Source organism: Maylandia zebra, linkage group LG22 (genome assembly GCF_041146795.1).
Source record: "Maylandia zebra isolate NMK-2024a linkage group LG22, Mzebra_GT3a, whole genome shotgun sequence".
In the NCBI taxonomy this organism is placed as follows: Eukaryota; Metazoa; Chordata; class Actinopteri; order Cichliformes; family Cichlidae; genus Maylandia; species Maylandia zebra.
In genome coordinates, this window is record NC_135187.1 from 16,134,556 (window position 1) to 16,155,373 (window position 20,818).

Consider the following 20,818-nt stretch of genomic DNA (forward strand, 5'->3'; position numbering starts at 1 on the left):
GATATATTGACCTCATATCTGAATTATATTAAACACCTTTATGATGAAAATATATGGAATAGCTGCCAAACCCCTCTGTGCTGGACAGGATAGAAATTACATCGAATGATATATTGATTTGATATTCAGGTCTGTCAGACAACCACTGGCCACCTGACTAAAATATATCCTGGTACAGAGTTAATATAGGTGTGCAGTTCTGTGTGTCTGTGTGTGAGTGCGTGTGTGGTTTGATAATAATATGGCCACCTGGCCAATGTCAGTCCATCATTCAGCTTTATATGAGCCAACCAATCAAACGGCCTCCCTTCAGGGTCTCCACCTCGGCCCATCCAATCAGCTCCTTCTGCCAAGCAAGAAGGAATGTCACCTGATTAGCATAACGGCAAAAATGAACAGGGTCATGCTGACAGAGCAGTTCTTAATGCCGTGAGTTAGACAGAACTCAGAGGCAGCATTTACACAAAACAGATCCCTTAATGCTGTCAGCCAGTTAGGATTTTCACCAAATGTATAACCATCCCAAAAAATGTGATAAGGAACATCAGCAGACTGGTCTCTAACCTCTTTCAGTGGCCTCTCATCAGCAGATTTCATTATTTAAGGGCATTCCACTGGGTTTTTCACTCAATATTTAATCATCCAATTAATTGCTAACATGACTATCAGCCCTGTATTCTCCAGCCACTGTGCTCTGCTTTTTGTTCAGCAGATTTTGTTATTTAACTACCCCACTGCTTTTAATATCTCAACTACTGTTTCTTAATAAAGTGAACAGCAGTATTACAGTGGAAAGTATAGCAACACAGCACTCTTAGTTTAGTGTGAGAACATCTGCCACATTGAGTTTTTGGCTTTTTCCCCACTAAAACTGATGCCTGAGCATTTGATTCTTTTGGTAATTAGCAGCTTGGGGAAGTCTTTTCAGGGAAAATGTTAACATTAGCAATATAATGGACCTTGTGATAAAGAACACAAGATTGCTGATCAAACCATTTCTACTTATTTGACTACTTGCTGTGAAGTATGGGCTGATTTAGTCAACAAACATTCCTGCTAAAAGCTTTCAAGATAAAATGAAGGGTTAAAAATAGTCGTCAGTATAAGAGAAACTCTGACTTAAAGGTCATTTCAAATTGATTTCTCTATCAGTACTGTCAGCATTGAGATTAATACAAATAGATACACTCACTTTCAATTCAATCTCATTTATACAGAACCAAATCACAACAACAGTCACCTCGAGGCGCTTTATGTTGTAAGGTAGACCCTGCAATAATGCGTTACAGGGGAAAACCCAACAATCATATGACCCCTTATGAGCAAGCACTTTGGCGACAGTGGGAAGGAAAAACTCCCTTTTAACAGGAAGAAACCTCCAGCAGAACCAGGCTCAGGGAGGGGCTGTCATCTGCCATGACTCACCTGCTGCTTTATTAGGTATATCTGTTCAACTGCTTGTTAAAACAAATTGCTGGTTAACGCTAATCAGCCAATCACATGGCAGCCACATGTATTTAGGCAATGGGGAGAAAAAGTGATTTAAGTGAATGTGGTATAGCCGCTCGTAGTACAGGGGCTATACCAGTGTACTGCACCTACCAGATTCTGCAGGTGGTGGTCTAATAGTGTGGGGGATATTTTCTTAGGGCCCTTTAGTACCAAATTAGAATTGTTTAGCAGCCTACCTGAGTATTCGTGCTGTATGCCAAGTTTCTCATGGCTGTTTCCTGCAAGATAATGCACGATGTAACAAGCCTGAGATGTGCAGCTGACAGATCTGCAGTTACAGTTCTGTGTGGTGCTGTCATATCTATATGGACGAACATCACTGAGGAATGTTTCCAGCACCTTTTTGAATCCGTGTCATGAAGGATTAAGGTAGCTCTGAAAAGAAAAAGGTGTCCAATTTCATACCGGTAGGTGTATGTAATAAACCAGTCATTTAGTGTACATCTATATATTTATGTTTTTAACTCAATAAAATAAGTCCTTCACTCAGAGACAACGTTTCTGTCATAGCAGATAGTATCTGTAATAATTTAGGTTCTGTTTTATGATGAAAACAACTTTTACTCCTTGATTGATTCCTTGGTGATATTGCACACCAGAGACAAATTGTGCACACACGAACATGTTTCCATCATGTACTGGCAGGGAAATTATTTAAGTTACACAAGGACCACTTGTTGGGTTGTGTTTGGTGTTAGACGATACTACACAATTGTTACAAAGACTAGTGATAGAGGAGAGTATTATGGCGAGAAGAGAGATGAAAGGAGAGGAGATTAAAAGGGACAACACTGATACAGGTTGAAAGAGCTTTAATGTTGAGGTGTTGTGAAGTGCACTTCAAAATAAAAGCTGGCACCAAACTACACATTCTGATATCACTTCAATGTTCAACTTTAGTTTTAAAAGCCAATATGAATGCTTCCATTGGTAAGCTTCTGGATCAGGACTTACATCTGGTGTGTGAACCATTCAATGAAAACTGCATTAGTAGCTTGTCATATATAAATATGGCTTGTAGTCCATGAATCCATGTTTTTGTGAAGCCTTAGGCTTTTTTTCTGAACCTGAACCTGTTGATTTTCCCAGAAGCAGTCATTAACAGTAATAGTTTAAATTCAATAACAAGCCAGCTGTGTGCATTGTAGTACCATCGATTTGGTAATAATATAGCTTTTTGTTTGCTCGTTTTCTGGAAATGTGTATTTATGACATTCTTTAAGCTTTTATTGTAGAAAAGTGAAAAACTACTTAACATCAAAAGACCACCTCGAAGGGATATACAATGTACGTAGTGTTATTAATGCCTGTGTGTCCGTGGGTGGGCTTTGTAGTTCAACTTTTTGGAAGTTACCATTCCACTGAATGTCTGTTAGCATCTGAAATTATTACATCATATATCGTATATTGCCATTAGTTCAAATCCTCCACCAACCCGTAAGTTTACTGCGCATTTATCAACCCATATTATGTTGTGTGTATTGTATTGCTGAGCCCACTTCATTTTCCAATTGTCTACTTGAAAACAAAAAAAAATATAGAAATAGAGGAAGTCTGTTTAGTTTAAGGCACCAGACCTAATTAAATACTAAAAAATAAAATATTTTTACAATGTTAACAACAGCAAGTTAGAACAGAGATATACTTAAAGACACAGACACTATAGAGGTATCCTGAGTCATTTTTAATTAATCGCTGATTTCACTACTGGCAGGCTTGTAGGTACAGGAGGGTGACTGCTTGTTGTATCCATGGGAGCTAACAACTCAAAGCAACTTTTCAGTGAGACTGCATCATTTAGTAGGTACACAGTTAAGGTGAGATTTGTTTACATTTGTGTGTGGGTACATGTGTCCTAGTATCTGTCAGTCACTTCCAGGGTATCTTAAGATGTTAAATTTAATATGTTATACTAGGGCTGCACGATTTTGCATAAAATGAGAATCACAATCTTTTGGCTTAGAATTGAGATCACGATTCTCTCACAATTTTCTTTTCCAATATAAATATTTATTGCACTTATTAACTGCACATCAACTTCTTAACAGTTGAGACTGAACATAAAAACAATAAATAAACATAAAAACAAATGTCTCACGTTTTGTTGTTGCCGCAAAATGTTGTACTGCTTGAAATTCCGTCTCCACCGTTGCTCAACGCTGCGTGTATAGAGCAGGTAGTGCAACAATAGAAAAATAGTTGCGGGACGGCACTGCGTAGCGTTTGTCTAGGGTGTTGATCATTTTCCTAAATCCCTCGTTTTGCACAGTGTTGATGGGACCATATCTTTGGTCAGGTGATAAGTGATAGCCTCCGTAATTTCTTTGTGCCTGCGGGAGTTCGGCGTGTATAGGGAAGCGCTGTATAAGGTTCCCGTTATTGATGTTTGGGTGGTTGACCGGGACGGATTTTCTCCTGTCACTTTCTCGTCATCCCTGACGTGCTCTCCGTTGTTTTTTCCTGCCAATTTTAGCATCACACGGCACAGCTTCTGTATCACGTGGTATAAGGCTCCGCCCTTGTCATTTGTCAAGCAGGAAGAGTGAGCGCTTGTTTTCATGCAGATTACGTCCCGGATCAAAATGCGGTGCAATCGTTGTCGTCTTTTTTTTTTTTTTTTTTTTTTTAAATCGTTGTCATTTGGAAATGAGATCGCACATAAGTATGAATCGAGATTGTGATTTTCTAACGATTAATCGTGCAGTCCTATGTTATACTTTAGTAAGCACATCTACTAGATATCACACAAAAGATAGTTAGCTAGCCTGTCTCAACTGAGCAGAAACGCACATACAGATTTGATCAGCACGTACATACACATACAAATTGGTAATATTTGCCTCTGCAGGCAACAGTTTGTGTTTGCTATACAATTTAACAGCATTACCCCTGCATACCTCTAATTTGCTGTCTTCTCGCATATTGCTTTTTTGTTTGTGGACAAGTGAAAGGTTTGTCTGACAGAATTAAATATATACTGTCTCAGTGACAAGTGACAACATGGTTAGTGACCCCTGGAGACAGCAAACTTCACTGTATCGCATTTTCATCTAGTAGCACAGCCACCAGAAATATTGTTAACCAGATGATTTCTGAGGATCTGAAATTTAAATCAGATTTCAGAGCAAGAATACCAGTTGATAAATCCAGTGGCAAAAAGTCATTTACTGTATAGCATGAAGTAGTGCTTACACTGTTAAATCTAAGGCTCTGTCTCAGCTTCAGCCTGTGAAGCTGTATAAAGAGTAGAGGTAGAAGGTGTTGAAGAGGACAGTTTAATATAAAAACAAGCTTATATTGTGGAAATGTGACAGTGGATGTTACTTGGGGCATGAAGCTGTCAGTGTACTAGGCAAGCTGGTTTGAAATGGCAAATTGAGCTGACTGTCTGCTATCTTTATCCCATCAGAGAAGCCACCAGTCCTGTACAGTTCATCAAATACTATCCTCGTCTCTTTTCTTGTTTTTTTTTTTTTTAAATATCAACAAAATGTATTTATATGTATGTAAGGCACATAAAAGGCTGTAGTAGATAAAATAATACTGAAAGGTGCATATTGAGATTTGCAAAGAAAGAGAAAGCAGTAGTAGTGTCATAAATGCCATAGAGACAAAGGCTGCTGTGGTATTGATCAGTACAAAAAGGCCTTCTGAGATGATCCGCTCTATGTAGTTCCTCCCAATGTTGGCTTTGCATCTATTTTGTTTCTGAAAATCTTCTCTCTCACGCTATCTCTTGTTTTCCTTAATAGATATTGATTTTGTTTTGGGTACATGCTGCAATTTCTTTCTTTGCTTACATTTTGTGCCAATTTGCTTCTTCTGTTCAGATAACAGCTTCTGTTTCTTTACTCTCGCTCTTTTCTCTCTGTCACAGTGTTTGAAGTAAACCTATCTTTCCAGATGACAGCAGTGCAAGTGCAAATCTCTGTGTGCAAGTGCAGACGTACATGTCTGCGTATGCATGGTGTCACTGTGCAGTGCAAGTTTAGCAGAGTGACAGTGATGTCAGACACATAATGATTTCCTATTGGCTCGCAGCCCCCGAGGCCTAACGACCCGTTATTGATCTGACCAATTAGCATTCACACCTTTAATTAATACTGAAGCCTGATGTTTGCACACAAGCAAACTCTCTCTCTCACACACACACACACACACACAGATACAGACTTTTAATTAATAGTAAGAAGAGGGGTGGCTGTGAGAAGAGATAAGAGAGGAAGAAAGGGACAGAGGTAGAAGTGAAAGATGAATGTGTGAAACAGAGAAGAAAACTACAGGAAGTAGAAAGCTGATCAGTACTCTTACTAAAATCAGTGCAGGACTCTGACATAAGAGCTAAGGCTAAGACGGAGCTTAATGGTTTACTGATTTTTAGTAATACACACAAGCTTTTCTTCATGCACTGAGAAAATTGTTATTACTTTTGCTTCTCTGTGTTTGCTATTTTGTGTGGTACTTGATGCAGTTCAGTCTGTGTAACATATTTCTTTTAACTGCAGTGAAGTAAATAATCACTGTGCTGGACACGAAGATAATCCACCAGCTATACTTCTCAGCAAAAAGCATATCAAAGAAATCCTCATAACACACAGTGTGTTCCTTTAGCAATGTATCACCATCATCTACAGTAAGTCACTTCAATAAAAGAAAACGTGTCCGTTTCTTGTGTTGCCTGTGTCACTGGACGGTTTACTATTTTGTTTGATCAAGTCTGCTCGAGCATATTTGTTCCAGTCAGAGTCAGCCCTTTTAGGTCAGATCAAATGATAGCTGATGCTGCAGAGTACTGCTTTAGTAAAAGAAAAAAGAAACAAAAGAAGCAACCGCAAACAAACTAGAACTGGATTATGTTCATTTCCGACGCCCACAGCCTGTTAAAACAGGATACATTTTGAGGTAACAGGTGTGTGTGTGGCATGTTTTCTTTTTTCTTTATATGTATGTGTGTCAGTCTAATGAAGTTCTGTTGGCAGGATGTCTTTAGGGAGATATCTAATGGTTTATTGAACCAAACCTCAGAGAAACATTGATCACAGCATCAAGGAGTTACACCCACATGGACTCAAAACACACACACCAATCCTTGTATATGCACGTGCGGTGACATGCACGCAAGAGGCCCACACACAAACACTCACGCTAGAGTGCACGTGAACGACCACACACACACACACACCGGTGAAGTGGAGGTAAAGAGCTTATAATTGACATCCCCATGTTTCTTTGTGAGCAGTCAGACTGCTGTCATTATCTGCTCATTCAATTACATACAGGGAAATTGCAAGCCTGGAAAAAAACCTAAGCACATCTTTTCAACTAACATTTTTAGATGGATACTCCATCCACAAAAATGAGGTAATTGTGTTGGACAGGGTTATTGTCTACCCTCAAAATGAATAACTTGTTTTACCCTGCCACATTAAATTGCATCCTCCCTTGGATGGGTCTAATTCTGGCATATGGAAATTTGTAGTCAGCTGCAATATATTTCAAAGGAAAACCAGGCTACTCACTATATCTGCTTATTATGAATGCGGGTTCTTCTTAGTAGTGTTGATTAAATATTATGTCCAATAATTGCATCTACAGCGGCCCCTTTAGTGATATATATGTGATATTTACTGAGCAGTATCGTAAAAAGTAGACGAAGAAGGAGGCATTAATTTAAGCCTAACTACTGGAGAACCCAAAGTTTTCACACCGCCATCCACTCCAGTAATATATCATCATTACTGTGATATTTTAATTGCCAAATAATCAGGTTATGGTAAATTCTGTATCAGAACAGCATTTATGCAGGCCAGCATATGCAACATTTATGGTCAGACAGTATACACTGACACTGGCTGCTGGAAGCTACTTCATGATCTCAATGAACACAGATAATTATTGTTCAGCCTGAACATCAAGGCACCACTATCGCAACCCTCACAGCAGCTTTTACCTTTAGGGAGAGTGGGGTGTGTGCTTGATTGTTTGTGTTCTGGGGTGTAATAAACCCAGAGAGACATTAGTGGTCTGTTGCTCTGAGTCCATAATCTCTGATCTACACTAGAAGTTACAATCATTAGCAACACAGTTGTGTGTATTAACTGATCTTCACAGCTGCCAGATGAGCTAAAGCTTTGAACAACTGTTAGTTTATCTGAGAGCTCTCCATTTTTCCCGCTTTAACTCTGCCTCACAGTCTCTCTGTCTCCCTCTGACATGCGCGCACACACACACACACACACGTTCTGCTACCACTTTGCCCCACGATAAATGTTTTCAGAAGTAATCAAACTTGGGCTATTTTACACATTTGCTGTGAAGTGCACTCACACAACCCAAAAGTAAATTTAAAATGAAAAGAAAATCTTAGCTTTTTAAAAAGATCTTACTATTATCTATTAAGGTAATATTTGAGATAGCAGCAGGCCTAGTACATTTATGAAGTCATTATTTGTAGGACGCTTTCAATTGAAAGATGACTATCCTGAATCCTAAGCCCTATATTTTGTCAATTCAGTTCGTAGAGCCATTCATTTTCTTCACTGCCTAAGCCGTTAGTGTTATGTATTAGATAAGAATTATGTAATGTGATGGGGTTTGAGTACTAGCTGAAATTATTAAAGCGCAACAGCCTTGGATTGTATATTTTAGACCATTATTAGGCTGTACAAATAGGATCAAAAAAAGGTTACATTAAAAACACATAGAAAAGAAAAGAGGTAGCATGTGTATCCCCAGGCAGCATGCACTTTGCACTCTTGTCATCTGTTCTATACAGTTTGTGAAATGAAGCTTAGTGTTGACAGCGCTGGTGCAAGAAAGCCCTTAGCACAAATTGTGTGTGTGTGTGTGTGTGTGTGTGTGTGTGTTTGTGTGTTTTTCCTTATACACTCAAATTACACAATGTATGTCAGTAAAGCTTTTCAACTTGAATCTTCAAGATCTGATGTGTAACTTAAGTGCTGTCTTCCTTGTTTTAGCGTTGTAACTCATAGTTTGGAAGACCATTGTGGCCATCTCATCACCCAGTTAAAACCAAGCAGTTCATCTTTTAACACACATGACCTGCCTTAAAGCTTGCTAGTGCCCTAGTCTTCTCTATTATATGCAACAGTGACATTACAGAAGACATTAAATGATTTGTTAACACATATTTTTGCTTACTCTTACTCTGACATTATATCAACCATGTTAGTTACTAACAATATTAGAACAACTAATTATCCTGTGTATTGTGTCTGTTTTAATTGTTAGAGTACAATGAAAGAGTATGTAGGGCATCTACTGAAATGTAGCCTTTTTTATTTCATGCTTGGCTTACATACTTGCCCTCTGTTTCATTAAGTGCATCTGTTCAACTGTTCTATATAGCAAACAGCTAATCAGTCAACCATATGGCAGCAGCTTAGTGCTTTTAGGCATGCAGGCTTCGTGAGATCACCTGCTGAAGTTCAAAACAAACATACTTGGAGAAGAAAGGTGATTCAAGTGAATTTAAATGCAGCGTTGTTGTTGGTGACAGACAGCTTGGTCTTCAGGAGCTGTTGATCTACAGGGGTTTTTCATCGCTAGGATTTATAGAGAATGGTCTGAAAAATATTCAGTAAGCAGTGCTTACTCAGTAAGTGAAAGGAAAAAAATGAAATGAAAATGCCTATTTGATGCCAAGGGTCAGAGGAGAATGGCCAGGCTGCTTGGAGCTGATAGGAAGGCCAGAATAACTCATCCATTTGTTAGCGCCAAGGTGGGCAGAAGTGTAGCTATGAATACACAGCACATCAGTTTCAATTAAATTCAATTTTGTTTGATTTATACAGCGCAAGTAATAGTCGCCTCAAGGTGCCTTATATTGTAAGGTAAGGATCCTACAATAATACAGAAGAAAAGAACCAGATGACCCCCTATGAGCAAGCACTTGGGAACAGTGGGAAGGAAAAACTCTCTTAACATAAAAAAGAAACCTCCAGCAGAACAAAGCTCAGAGTAGATCCAGTAGAGCACTTTTGGGATACAATGGAACAGGACATATGCATCATGGATGTGCAGCTGACAAATCTGGAGCAGGTTTGTGCTACCCTGTCATGTATGGACGAAAATCAAGGTGTCATCATCTTGTTGAATTTAAGCCATGAAGAATTAGGAAAGTTCTGAAGGCAAAAGCCGGGACTACCTAACAGAATGGCTGATTCGCAGATCCAATGGAGATATAAACCAAATTTGCTTTCTATTTACTCTCTCTATTTTATAAGTATTTGCATGCCAGGCTGGCGTTTGATATCAGTGCACATTCAAACAGCCAAAATGCCAGTTCTGGCTCAGAAAACTCTATGTTGGGTACTGAACTGCTCATGTTAGAGAGAAACCACAAATGAAGGTCTCTGGTGTAAAGTCTAATGGCCTACCCATACAAAACATTAAAGAAAATCTTTCTAGCTCTTTCTCAGTTGTATTTTCAATTTTGCTGGATTGCTTTCCAAACATGGCTCTGTCTTAGTCCCTTAGGAGGCAATTAAGCTACCAATGTACTTTTGCAACATGATTAGAACAGACAAATAGTGCCAACATCATCAGGTTGTCAGTTTCACCAAATGCAGAGCTGCGGAGTACTTATGACACTTTCAATATTAAGTGGTCATGTAATCACAACTCAAGTGGATGATTGCTGCAGGATAAAGGTGAAAATGGCCATTACCCTTACACAAACACTGCAGAGCTAGACTCCAGTTCCTATTACTGAGAGGTTTAAAATATATATATGTATGTATGTATGTATATATGTATATATGTATATATATATATATATATATATATATATATATATATATATATAAATCTGATTTCTTTTATTAAATTACCAAAATATAAGCGAATATGTGATTAAAAGTAAACAATAATGATAATAAATAAATTTTAAAAAAAAATCTGCCATAGACTTGCTGGTCAATTTTAAATGGCTGTATCTGTAGATGGCATCTCTTACCACCACACATACTTCTCTGAATGTAAAATGTATGTTTTTATTAAGGTCTAGGTCATCATCAACCCCAAGCCTATTTATTTTGACACAGTCAGATTGCTTTCTTTGTCACCTTATTGCCAAGACTGTGGAGAACAGTTTTAAACAAAGATAAAAATTACATATTTTTAGGACATAATTTAGGATTAGGGTTATCACCAATGATGAGTTGGACCCGAGAGGGTTCAGACAATCTAGTCTCACAGCTTGTCATTTTGACCAGGAAGTGAAATACATATAAATACAGGCCATTTACCATTTACCAATGAATGTGAAAATGAATGGCTCGTTTTGTTGCTAGCGGTTCGCCACCGAGAGTCAGTTTGAGGCTGAAAAGGGAATTTGTCTGGAAAAGATCTTAGTCCTACCCCCTGCTGTTCCTCACTTTGGACTGTGGCTGGTAATAGCTGGAAGAGGCCAGAACTGCTGGTACTTGTTGTTCCATTTCCATTATCATATATCATGTCAACCATCACAAACGTTATATAGAAGTGTGTGTGGTGGGGGGTGGAGGTGAGGGGGTTACCTTAACTACTCTTTTAAAACAGTGCCCAGCTGTGAACTTCACTTTAGCTCCTTTTGTTTATCACACGCTGTAAGATTTTATTACAAGGACCTACATAGCAGCTCCAATGTTCTTCTTTAACTGCTTTAACACACACATATACACTGTATAGAAATAAATGTAGTTGATACCTACATATACATATAGTCACATAAACAGAAAAGCTTTCTTCTTGGTGTATAACCACATCAAGGAGAAAACTTTTACCATTCATCCCATCACTCTTTGTATTTGCTCAGCTTCTGCTCAGCACGATTCTTTTAACTGCTTTTTTTTCATTCTTTTAATGCTTTTATAGAGAAAGGTGTCACATTTTTCAAATGGTGGATATCTCATCTTGGCATTAATCTTTTCATATTAAAAAGCACAAAGCCATGTAGAATAATTTCACATTATCCCATTCGTGATTGTTAAGCTGTCATAGTTAGAATTTCAGAAAATAACTCGAATCCTAGTATGACAGTTACTTGACAGCTCTGCAGCAACTTTCTAACAATACAGGGATTGTTTGGTGGGAAAGGTTCCACTGTCAATATTATAAATATATGGATGTATTATTTTTGAACAAAATGGGCAAAAACACGTCTGACATTTTTCAACCACAACATTGGATTATTTCCAAAACTACCACATAACCCCTTAAAGTTTTTGTTTGTACAATCAAGGACACATTAACAATTTCAATCACATACCTGCTTGCGACTCTGATGCATGCTACCACAAGCAGCATTTTATTTTAGAATTAAGATTATAATCGTTTAATTAATCCAGACAGATGTACATGGAGTGCTGTCAAAAGTCTTGAGCAACCCGTCATTTCTATATAAAGTGCAGCAATTTATGAAAACATAGTGTGTACACAGCCTGATCTCTGTTAAGCAAGGTTTCTTACAATCTGTTTGAGCAACCTTTAGGAATAGTTCTCCAGGCTTCTTGGAGAACATGCAAAGCTCTAAAACGATGTTTTGGATGTTGGCTGCCTCTTGTTCCATTCTCTGTCAACATGATCCTGCTCTGCTTCAGTAACGTTGAGGTCCAAGCTCTGTCGAGGTCAGTCCATTGAGAGTTTTCCATTGTGCGCTTTTTTAAAATTTGTGTCCAGGTACACTTTTATTGCATTGGCACTGTGTTTGGGATAAATGTTGAAAAATGAAGCTGTTGCCAATTAGATGCTTTTCAGATAGTATTACATGGTATTAAAATCTAACTGTATGTTTCTGTGTTCATAATTCCATAATTTTGACAAAATCCCCAACACAATATACTGAAATACAGCACCAAACCTTGACAGAGCCTCCGCTGTGTTTTACAGATGACCGTATCACTGATGTACCTCTCTACTGGCCTCCTCTGTACATACTGACAATGATTATGGGAATCAAATATATAAAAACGAGGGATGACTCGTGATCTTTGCATGCTATTGTAGATTATAAAATAATCTAAAATTGAATGGATAACAAGTGTAGTACAATATAACATAATTTTTTATTTTTTTTATTTTCAAATCCTCTTCCTTCAGTAGCAAGGGCAGTTTCACAGAAGGGTTATCTGTCATGATCCTGGGTCCTTTTGACCCAGCGTTTGTGTACTCTGTTCTGCCCGTGTGTTCCTGTATCTAGTCCGTGTTTTTTAGTTTGTGTCCTTTCATGCGTAGTTCCTGTTTTATTGTGAAGGTCTGCGTCTTATGTGAGTGTTTTCAGTTTGCCTCCCTAGTCTCGTCACGTTAATCACTCCCAGCTGTGTTCCCCACCTGCGTGTAATCTCCCTGTGTTCTCTGAGTGTATTTAAGTTGTGTCTTCTGTCATAGTAGTTGCTGGTTCGTCTGTGTTGTTTCCCCTCGGTCTCCCTGCATCTCTCCTTGTGTATTTCCCCGGACCTCCTTGCATCTTCGTTTGTGGTTTGTTTTGTTAGTTTTACCCAGTTTAGGTTCCAGTTTCATGTTCCCAGTGCCTTTGTTGTTTGTTTTTCCCTTCGTTAATAAATACTCACCTGCACCAGAGCTGCCGCGTCCTGGTCCTAAATATTCCACACGGCTTGCCCGGGCAATGACATTTAACTCCAGCAATTCTAAACCCGTCTCATTTATTTGGTAATGGCAACCTATTGCTGCAGACAGGAAACTGCCAATCACATTTTGCCAAGCTGTATCAGAATGCTAATGTACGCCTCACGTGCACGTTACAGAAAATTTGACATGAAGAAAAGGATGTATTCAGAACGTCACCTTGTGCAAAATAAAGGTTTGGAAAATAAATGTGCAAAACATTCACGCTGATCTTTAAAAGTAGTAACAACATGTATATTCTGGGCCTGTTATATAAAACTATTTTCTTGTGTTTTTTTTATTTATTCATGATTGCTTAATAGTGCCTCTGCTTGGATTAGAGAAACAGATTAAACAGATAAAATGTGTTTGTTGTGTAAAGTGGCAGCATGATTAAACTGTCAGGAGAGGCACACTATATCATACAGTATGGTTTATGATGTACAACTAAGGCTGTAAAGTGGTGTTAACTTATTAGACAAAAAGTGTTTTATGATACAAGTCCTTCACAAGTCTATAAAAAGAGTTGGTCACAGTGATAAATGAATCAAACTGACAGGCAACTGACTCGGAAGTTGACAGGCGGTAAATCTAAGTGCCCCAGAAGAGACACCTGATTGTTACAGAACTCTCTAAAAACAAAATCTTTTTGTGTTATACATCTTAAAAAAAACTTCAAAATCACATTTTTGGTTTATTTTTTATTTTTTGCCCTTTAATCTATGTATATGATTTCTTACCACATATTCTATGTTTTGCATTCAAGCATTTTACCTTCTACTGTACTCTGTTCAGGTCTGAAACTCAGTTCATCTTGTAAAAAAAATTACTGCTGACTGAGGTGTAAAACCTCTGAACTCCATGAATCACCCCCCCGTCTCTGTGCCTCTGTTTTCCTGTCTTGCTCTCTGTCCCCCTCGCCCACTTCACTGTCCTTCACTCCCCCTCACCAGTCTTCCAGTCTGCAGTGCCATTTGTCTCACTAAAAAGTCTAAAAGCATGGCAGCATTCTCTCGTGCTTTTTACCCTCTGCTCAGTTCTTTCCTCCCCACCTCTTCCCCTCTTTCTTGTGCTCTCTGTACTTGGACTCGGCTGTAATTGCTTATCTAGGGAGAAATAAAAGCCAGGTAAATGGTTACATGTGTGAGAATGTGTATGTGTGGTAGAAAGAGAGAAACTGTATAGTCCTTTACATGCAGGCCTTTGAATGTGTGTGTGTGCGTGTGCATGTGTGCGTGTGCATGTGTGCGTGTGTGCGTGTGTGTGTGTGTGTGTGTGTGTGTGTGTGTGTATGTGTGACAAATGCAGATAGTTCTACAGATGGCCCATAAAAGCAGCAGCTTGTAATGAAGCAACTGAGACTGAAATCATGGTTATGGTAAACTGGGGAGAGACTGAGATAGCGAAAGAGAAGCAGAGATAGCTAAAGAGAGAGAAATGAGAGGAAGAAGAAGTGTGGGTATGAGAGAATAAATAAGAGAGGGCAGGCAGCAATAAACCACTGTGAAGAGCGTGGCATAGCTGCTGGCTACTGAATAAACTAGTGTAATGAAAGTGTGTGATGTTCACAATAAACTAGGTAGGAAAGAATGAAAGGAGGAACAGGGAGATGGACATAAGGGTTGATATATTAGTATGGATAAAACAAGGGAGAAATAGAAAGGAGGGAGGTGTTGTCAAAGGTTTTTTGTTGAGGATAAGGTAGTAAGGGAAGAGAAGGGGGGAATCGATGGATGGAGGTGCAGAGAAGGAGAGGGGTAAAAACAACAGAAGTGGGAATGAAAGCCTAACAAGACAGCAGAAACAGATGGAGTAAAGAAGCTGGACAGAAAATAGTAATAGTGAAAATGACAAAGGGGGAAACAGTCCAAAAAGATAGATAAATGGAAAAAGTGATGGAGATACCAGTCAAGCTCCAAGTAGCTAAAATGGGAAACTGTTTGTTAGCGTGTGCCCTGGATTGCACTCTGGACCACCAATGTTAATGTTTGTGCGTGTGTTTGGATGAGAGTAAATGTGTGCCTGATAGGATGCTCAACAACAACAAACATCCTGACACCAAGTGGGGCCATGCTGACTGGTAAAATCGATAGGCCAACGGGTCGCAACACTAGGCCAACCTGACATCCAATCACAGTACAGCACAGGGGTTCGCCACAGTGATGGATGACCATGGTTGTGTGTGTGTGTGCGCATGTGCGCTAATGTCCAAGTGTGTCTTGTTAGTGTGTGTTTCCCTGTCACTGTGTGTGTGGAGATAAGGAGAATGGCAATTAGAGGTGTGTGTGTCAGGGAGCTGGCAGGCAGACTTAATGACATGTACACATGCATATACGCATTTAAGAGATATGATAATAACAAAAAGAAAGCTGACAGGTTTATTTTAAAGGAAAATGAAAAGACAGGTTGATTGTGGCCACATAAAAATTCCAAATATAAATGTCCACATAATCACCCGCACTGTGGCTAAAGGGGAAGGAATGGGATGTAATTGAAAAGGTATGACAGTAAAGTCATTTTATAAATGAATCTATCAGCCGGCCAATTCAAGAGTCATATCATCCGTTCATTTACTGACGTTAAATCTCCTCTACCTGCTTTGTGAATAGTAATTACAAATTATTGCAGTTAGTATGACAGAGAGCTCCCTGCTGCTGTACTAGAGCTTTTTACAAACTTATTTTGGGTATTTTTGCAGTTCGAGGAGTAAAGTGAAAGATTTCCAGAGTTTCTCGTGACATTTAAAGAATACGTGTTGCTATACTGCCACCTCTCATTTGGGAGCATAGTCTTCCTCACCACTGCTGTTGATTTCTGTTTTTCTAATCTTTTCTCTCTTCCTTTAACATTTTGCTTTCTTACCTTTTTTGCTCTCCGTGTCTTAGTAGTTTCATAGTTCTATCTATCATGCTGGGCATCCTGCTCCTTTCCCTCTCTGCCCCACCACCCTCACCAATCCACAGTTCCCTCTCACCCCTATCTGTCTAGTTCCTGCTCCCCCTCCCTAACCCCGCATCTGTCTGAACTGTTTCATAGTTGTATCAATCAAGTTCAAACAATAAGACCAGAGTTGCTCCCTGTGCGCCCATCTACTTCCTGTTTTATGGCTTGTAATACCCCTTCTCCCCCTGTCTCGCTCTCTCACTCCCTCTCGCGCTTGTTTGTGCGTCTGTGTTGGCGGATGTTTATAAGCCTACAATTGTGCATACGTCTTTGGCACAGAACTGCAAATTAAGCTAGCGGGAAGAGGGGGGATTGAAAAGAAACTTTAGCATTTCCGCCCTTTCTCCGAGGCTGAATTTTCTCTTCTTTGATTGCAAAGGCAATCCAACTGCCCATTTACAGCCATCGTGCTCGGCAGTATGTATTTGTAAAGACCAGTAGGCTCCCAGCTATGTCTGTGCTTGGAGCAATACTCTGGAATAGGCTGTAATGGAGGTATTTAAACTGCATCACCACAATGCAAGTGTCTTGCTTTTCAGACCCCAGAACTGTTTTTAATGACAGACGCAATGGGACCGGGCTGTAACACCATGTCTACACAGAAGACACAGTGTGAGCTGCACATTAGCAGAGCAGCAGCAGCTCTGATTCAGTCACAGTATTGAGCTGTGGGTCACCTGTGTTTTGAAAGCCCTCAGAGCACAACATAAAATAAAATAACCATTGGTGAGACCGTGTGTGTGTGTGTGTGTGTGTAATATACGGGAACTAGAAGCAGAAAAAAACTGTTTGGATTATGGGGGTAAGCATAACTGAAAGGTTCACCCGGACTGATTGAAATTGATCGTCTGTTTAGTTAGATGTGTGTGTGATCTGACAGACTGAATTACATGCATCACTATGGCTGTGGCTACATTGTAGCTTGCCATCACCAGTGTGTGAATGTGTGTGTGAATGGGTGGATGACAGGTTGTGTAAAGCGCTTTGGGGTCCTTAGGGACTAGAAAAGCGCTATACAAATACAGGCCATATAAAAAAGTGGCTGAGCATATTATCTGAGTGATGGCTGAGATAGAAAAATGTATATTTCAATATTTTAATCAAATTAATCCCAAAACAAAACTGATAAAAGCCTTCATCTTTCTCTTTTTCTGTTATCTTTTGCAGAACTGCACAGTTCATCTTGTGGAAACCCTGGTGTCCCACCCAAAGCGGTGCTAAGTGGTGGAGGAAGATTTGCAGTGGGAGACAGTGTGCGGTACAGCTGTGTCCCTGGTTATGTCTTAGATGGTCATGCGACACTCACATGCATCACCAATGCCGGAAATGCCGCCGTCTGGGACTTTCCCGCTCCCATTTGTCGAGGTACGGACTCCACGTGTTTTTGTGTTGTGCGTGTGCAGGCGCGTGTTTATGTGTGTGCATGACTAGATGTGAAGAGTTTTTGTCCAATTTGAAAATAAATTCAAAATCGACCTCTATTTTCAAGATCTTACTACTATACATGTGTCAAATGAAATGGAAAAAAAAAAAGCTGAAAATGTTCAAAAAGACTCAAGCAATCTTCAAGATAACAGAAATGTTGACCTCTATGTGGAATTTTATGGGGAAAAAAGCTCTTCATATATTTATGTGTACTGTGTTTAAGTGTCCCTGAGAGAAACAGTAAAACAGACAGACTGCATGTGGGCAGAACAAGGCTTGTGTGCATGCATGTGTGCAGGCACAGAGTGACGCAGGCAAGAGTGTGTAAAGTGTGCATATAGTGCGTGTGTGTGTGTGTCAGATCAGTGTGTGGAAGTTTACTGAAGTAGAAGTTTTTAAAATGTTTTAATTATTGCTGTATGCCACACTGCACCATTTGTGTGAATTTATAGCAGACATGCACAGTTTGCTTTAAACATAAAAAATTAAGTGAACAACTGGAAAAACCTGAGTTTGGAGTTTAGGTGTGATTTTTTTTAATGCAATCCTCTTGATGACTTTGGTTGACTCAGGAAATGACACAATGCATGTCCAAAAAAGATTTTGAATATTTCCTTTAAGGTCCAATTTATAATTAAACATCTCAGATTGTTTTAAACTTGATCAAATCATATAGGGAGGTAATAATATCTATGTTAACCTGCCAGGGATTCCAGGAAGAGCATGTTTGGCTACATCTGGCACACTAACATGATCCAGGTTTTTATGTTACTCAGTGTTCTCCCCCCCCCCCTTTTTTTTTTATTTATAAAGTTTTGCACATGTAATTTGACATATCAGGCCCAATACAGCAAGTACCAACCGATACAAAGATATATATCAAGAGAGATTGTGCCATTAGAATTCGGATGATAACAATAAAACAGAAAAAAGAAAAAGAAGAAAAAAAGGGGAAAAGGAAGAAAAACAAAAAACAACAACCCACACACAGAAAACAACAACAAAAAACCCCAAAAAACCAAAACAACCCCACCCCCCCAAAACCAGAACAAAAGGGAACCCCATGATACAAGTGTTTTCAATGAGTTAAAGTAAATGATAAAAGGCTGCCACATCTGTGAGAACTTATTAACATTTCCTCTGAGTCTGAATTTTATTTTCTCCATTTTAAAGAGAACATAACATCTTCCAGCCAACGTGATCGGGCTGGAGTGTGAGGAGCTTTCCAAGACAGCAAAATCGTGCCAGCAGTGAAGTGAATATATATATATAATATCCAGTTGCTTACGACTAAGGTTTAGGGTGGCATCTTCAGAAACACCAAAAATGGCAACTAGTGGGCATGGTTTGAGAGTAACGCTCAAAACATGAGAGAGCACTTCAAAGTAAAAAGTCCAGTATAATTGAAGTGACGGGCAGGCAAAAAACATACGAGTTAAATCACAGGGGGAGGTGTTGCATCTGTTGCACAGGTCAGGAATGCCGGGGTATATTTTAGATAGTCTAAATCTTGAGAAGTGTAATCTGTATACCGTCTTAAACTGAATAAGGGCGAGTCTTGCACATGAGGCTGAGGAATGAATTTTGTCAATTACTTTGTCCCAGTAACCTTCAACAAACTGAAGACCCAGTTCCTGTTCCCAACTCGAAGCAATTTTCTTGGTTGAGTAATTGCTTGATGCCATAATTAAAGTATATATTTGTGATATTAGAGCCTTACTGTGAGGCTTCAACTGGAATAAGTCTTCCCACCAAGGCTTGAGAGGCTGACTTGAAAACTCTAGCAAGATAGAAGATGCACAGTGTCTTATTTGAAAGTAGTGGAACAAATGGTATGAGGGCAAATCATACAAAGGACAAGTCCTCAAAGAATGACTTAAAGTCCGCTAGCAATGCAGCTCTATGCTCCTCAAGCATTAAGCTAATCTCGGCTGCAGTTACAGGTGCCGCAGATGTCGAGGTTTCTCGGTCTCGGTCTTGTTTGCCCTTTGACTTTGACATTCTTTGGATCTTCAGTAATCGACAAAGGCAAAAGACATCCAAAACTGGGAATCAAAATCTCAAAGAAGTAGGTTCGTTAGGTAAATGCTGAGCCGAGTAGCGGAGCGGACCTAAAACACGTCTACCCAGTAAACGCCATTACCGGAAGTTCCCATGTTACTCAGTGTTCTTTGTCCCTCCTTAAATGTACAGTGGACACTGTTGCTGTAAATTGTGTAGAACCTGCAGATCCCTAGCTGCTGACAGCTCATTATTTTACTTTGCCAATCAATGTTGTTGAGTCCCAATGGCTCTTGTTGTCCCTCATTTATAAAACTTTGTGTTGAAAGTTCATGGAAAAGGCAACATAGACACACTTTTCTTGGCAGTTTGAGGAACTAAGGCAATAGTATATCTGAGGTACAATTGACAGTTCAAAGATGTTTCCATATATGTGCAGCCTTAGGAGACCTGAATCAAAAGCACTCTGTTTGTGTCATTTATTGCTGGAGTTATCTACTGAGTTCATATTTGCCGTGGGTCCTAATTAAAAATATCACACACCATCATTTAGGCAGGGGCACTCTGTCACTCATTTTAAAGGACCCAGGCACAGGCATGAAACTAAGTTATTTTATCTATATAATATTTAGATATTGGTTAATTGGGTACACGAATACGTAAGTATAAGTATAAAAGTAAGTATAAGGCCACTTACTTTTGTGAGGGCGTTGTGGTGTGGAAAGAGAACCCAAACACAGGCCTCGCAGGCAGATTGAGGATGTGGATGGTGTTTATTATAAATGTATGGTGAACATAACATGAGACGGGCGGACGGACGGGCTGAATGGCTGGCTGGGCTGAAGTGAACTGAAATGAAAAACTCACACACACAATTGACGATGACAAGACAGTGAACTGCGAGAAACTGAGGGTTTAAATACACTGGCTAATGATGATGATAAGAGACACGTGAGAACACAGCTGAACTGAACAGAACATAATGCATAATGCTAACATAATAAAGCAGGAAACATGAAAACTAAACCGTGACAAAGTAAGAACTGAAAACACTGGGTCAACAACCCAGGAACCCTGACAACGTTTTAATAAAATATACATTTTTTTTTTTTTGTGATCAACATTTTATTGATTTAAAACGGGGTTTGGGGGGGGGGTACAGACATATACAGCACAACTGTAAACTGCAGTAGCAAAGCAAACATTAGCAAACAAGGCATAGGGACAGCAAAGAAAAGACACAAAAACACAAAGTTAAAACCAATTATTGCCTCTTCCAGGAGATAACTCTGGATGAGAAGATTTTCCAAGC

The 20,818-nt window shown here is 39.3% G+C and overlaps 1 protein-coding gene across 5 annotated transcripts in view; it reads left to right on the forward strand.

Moving 5' to 3' along the window:
- Nucleotides 1-20,818, forward strand: part of csmd3b (CUB and Sushi multiple domains 3b) — a 424,286-nt gene that overhangs the window by 150,112 nt on the left and 253,356 nt on the right. For all 5 annotated transcript variants that reach the window (XM_076878974.1, XM_076878975.1, XM_076878976.1 and 2 more), the window contains exon 4: nt 17,248-17,445. In XM_076878974.1, coding sequence (XP_076735089.1) covers nt 17,248-17,445 — 198 coding nt within the window. The remainder of the gene's footprint in view (nt 1-17,247; nt 17,446-20,818) is intronic.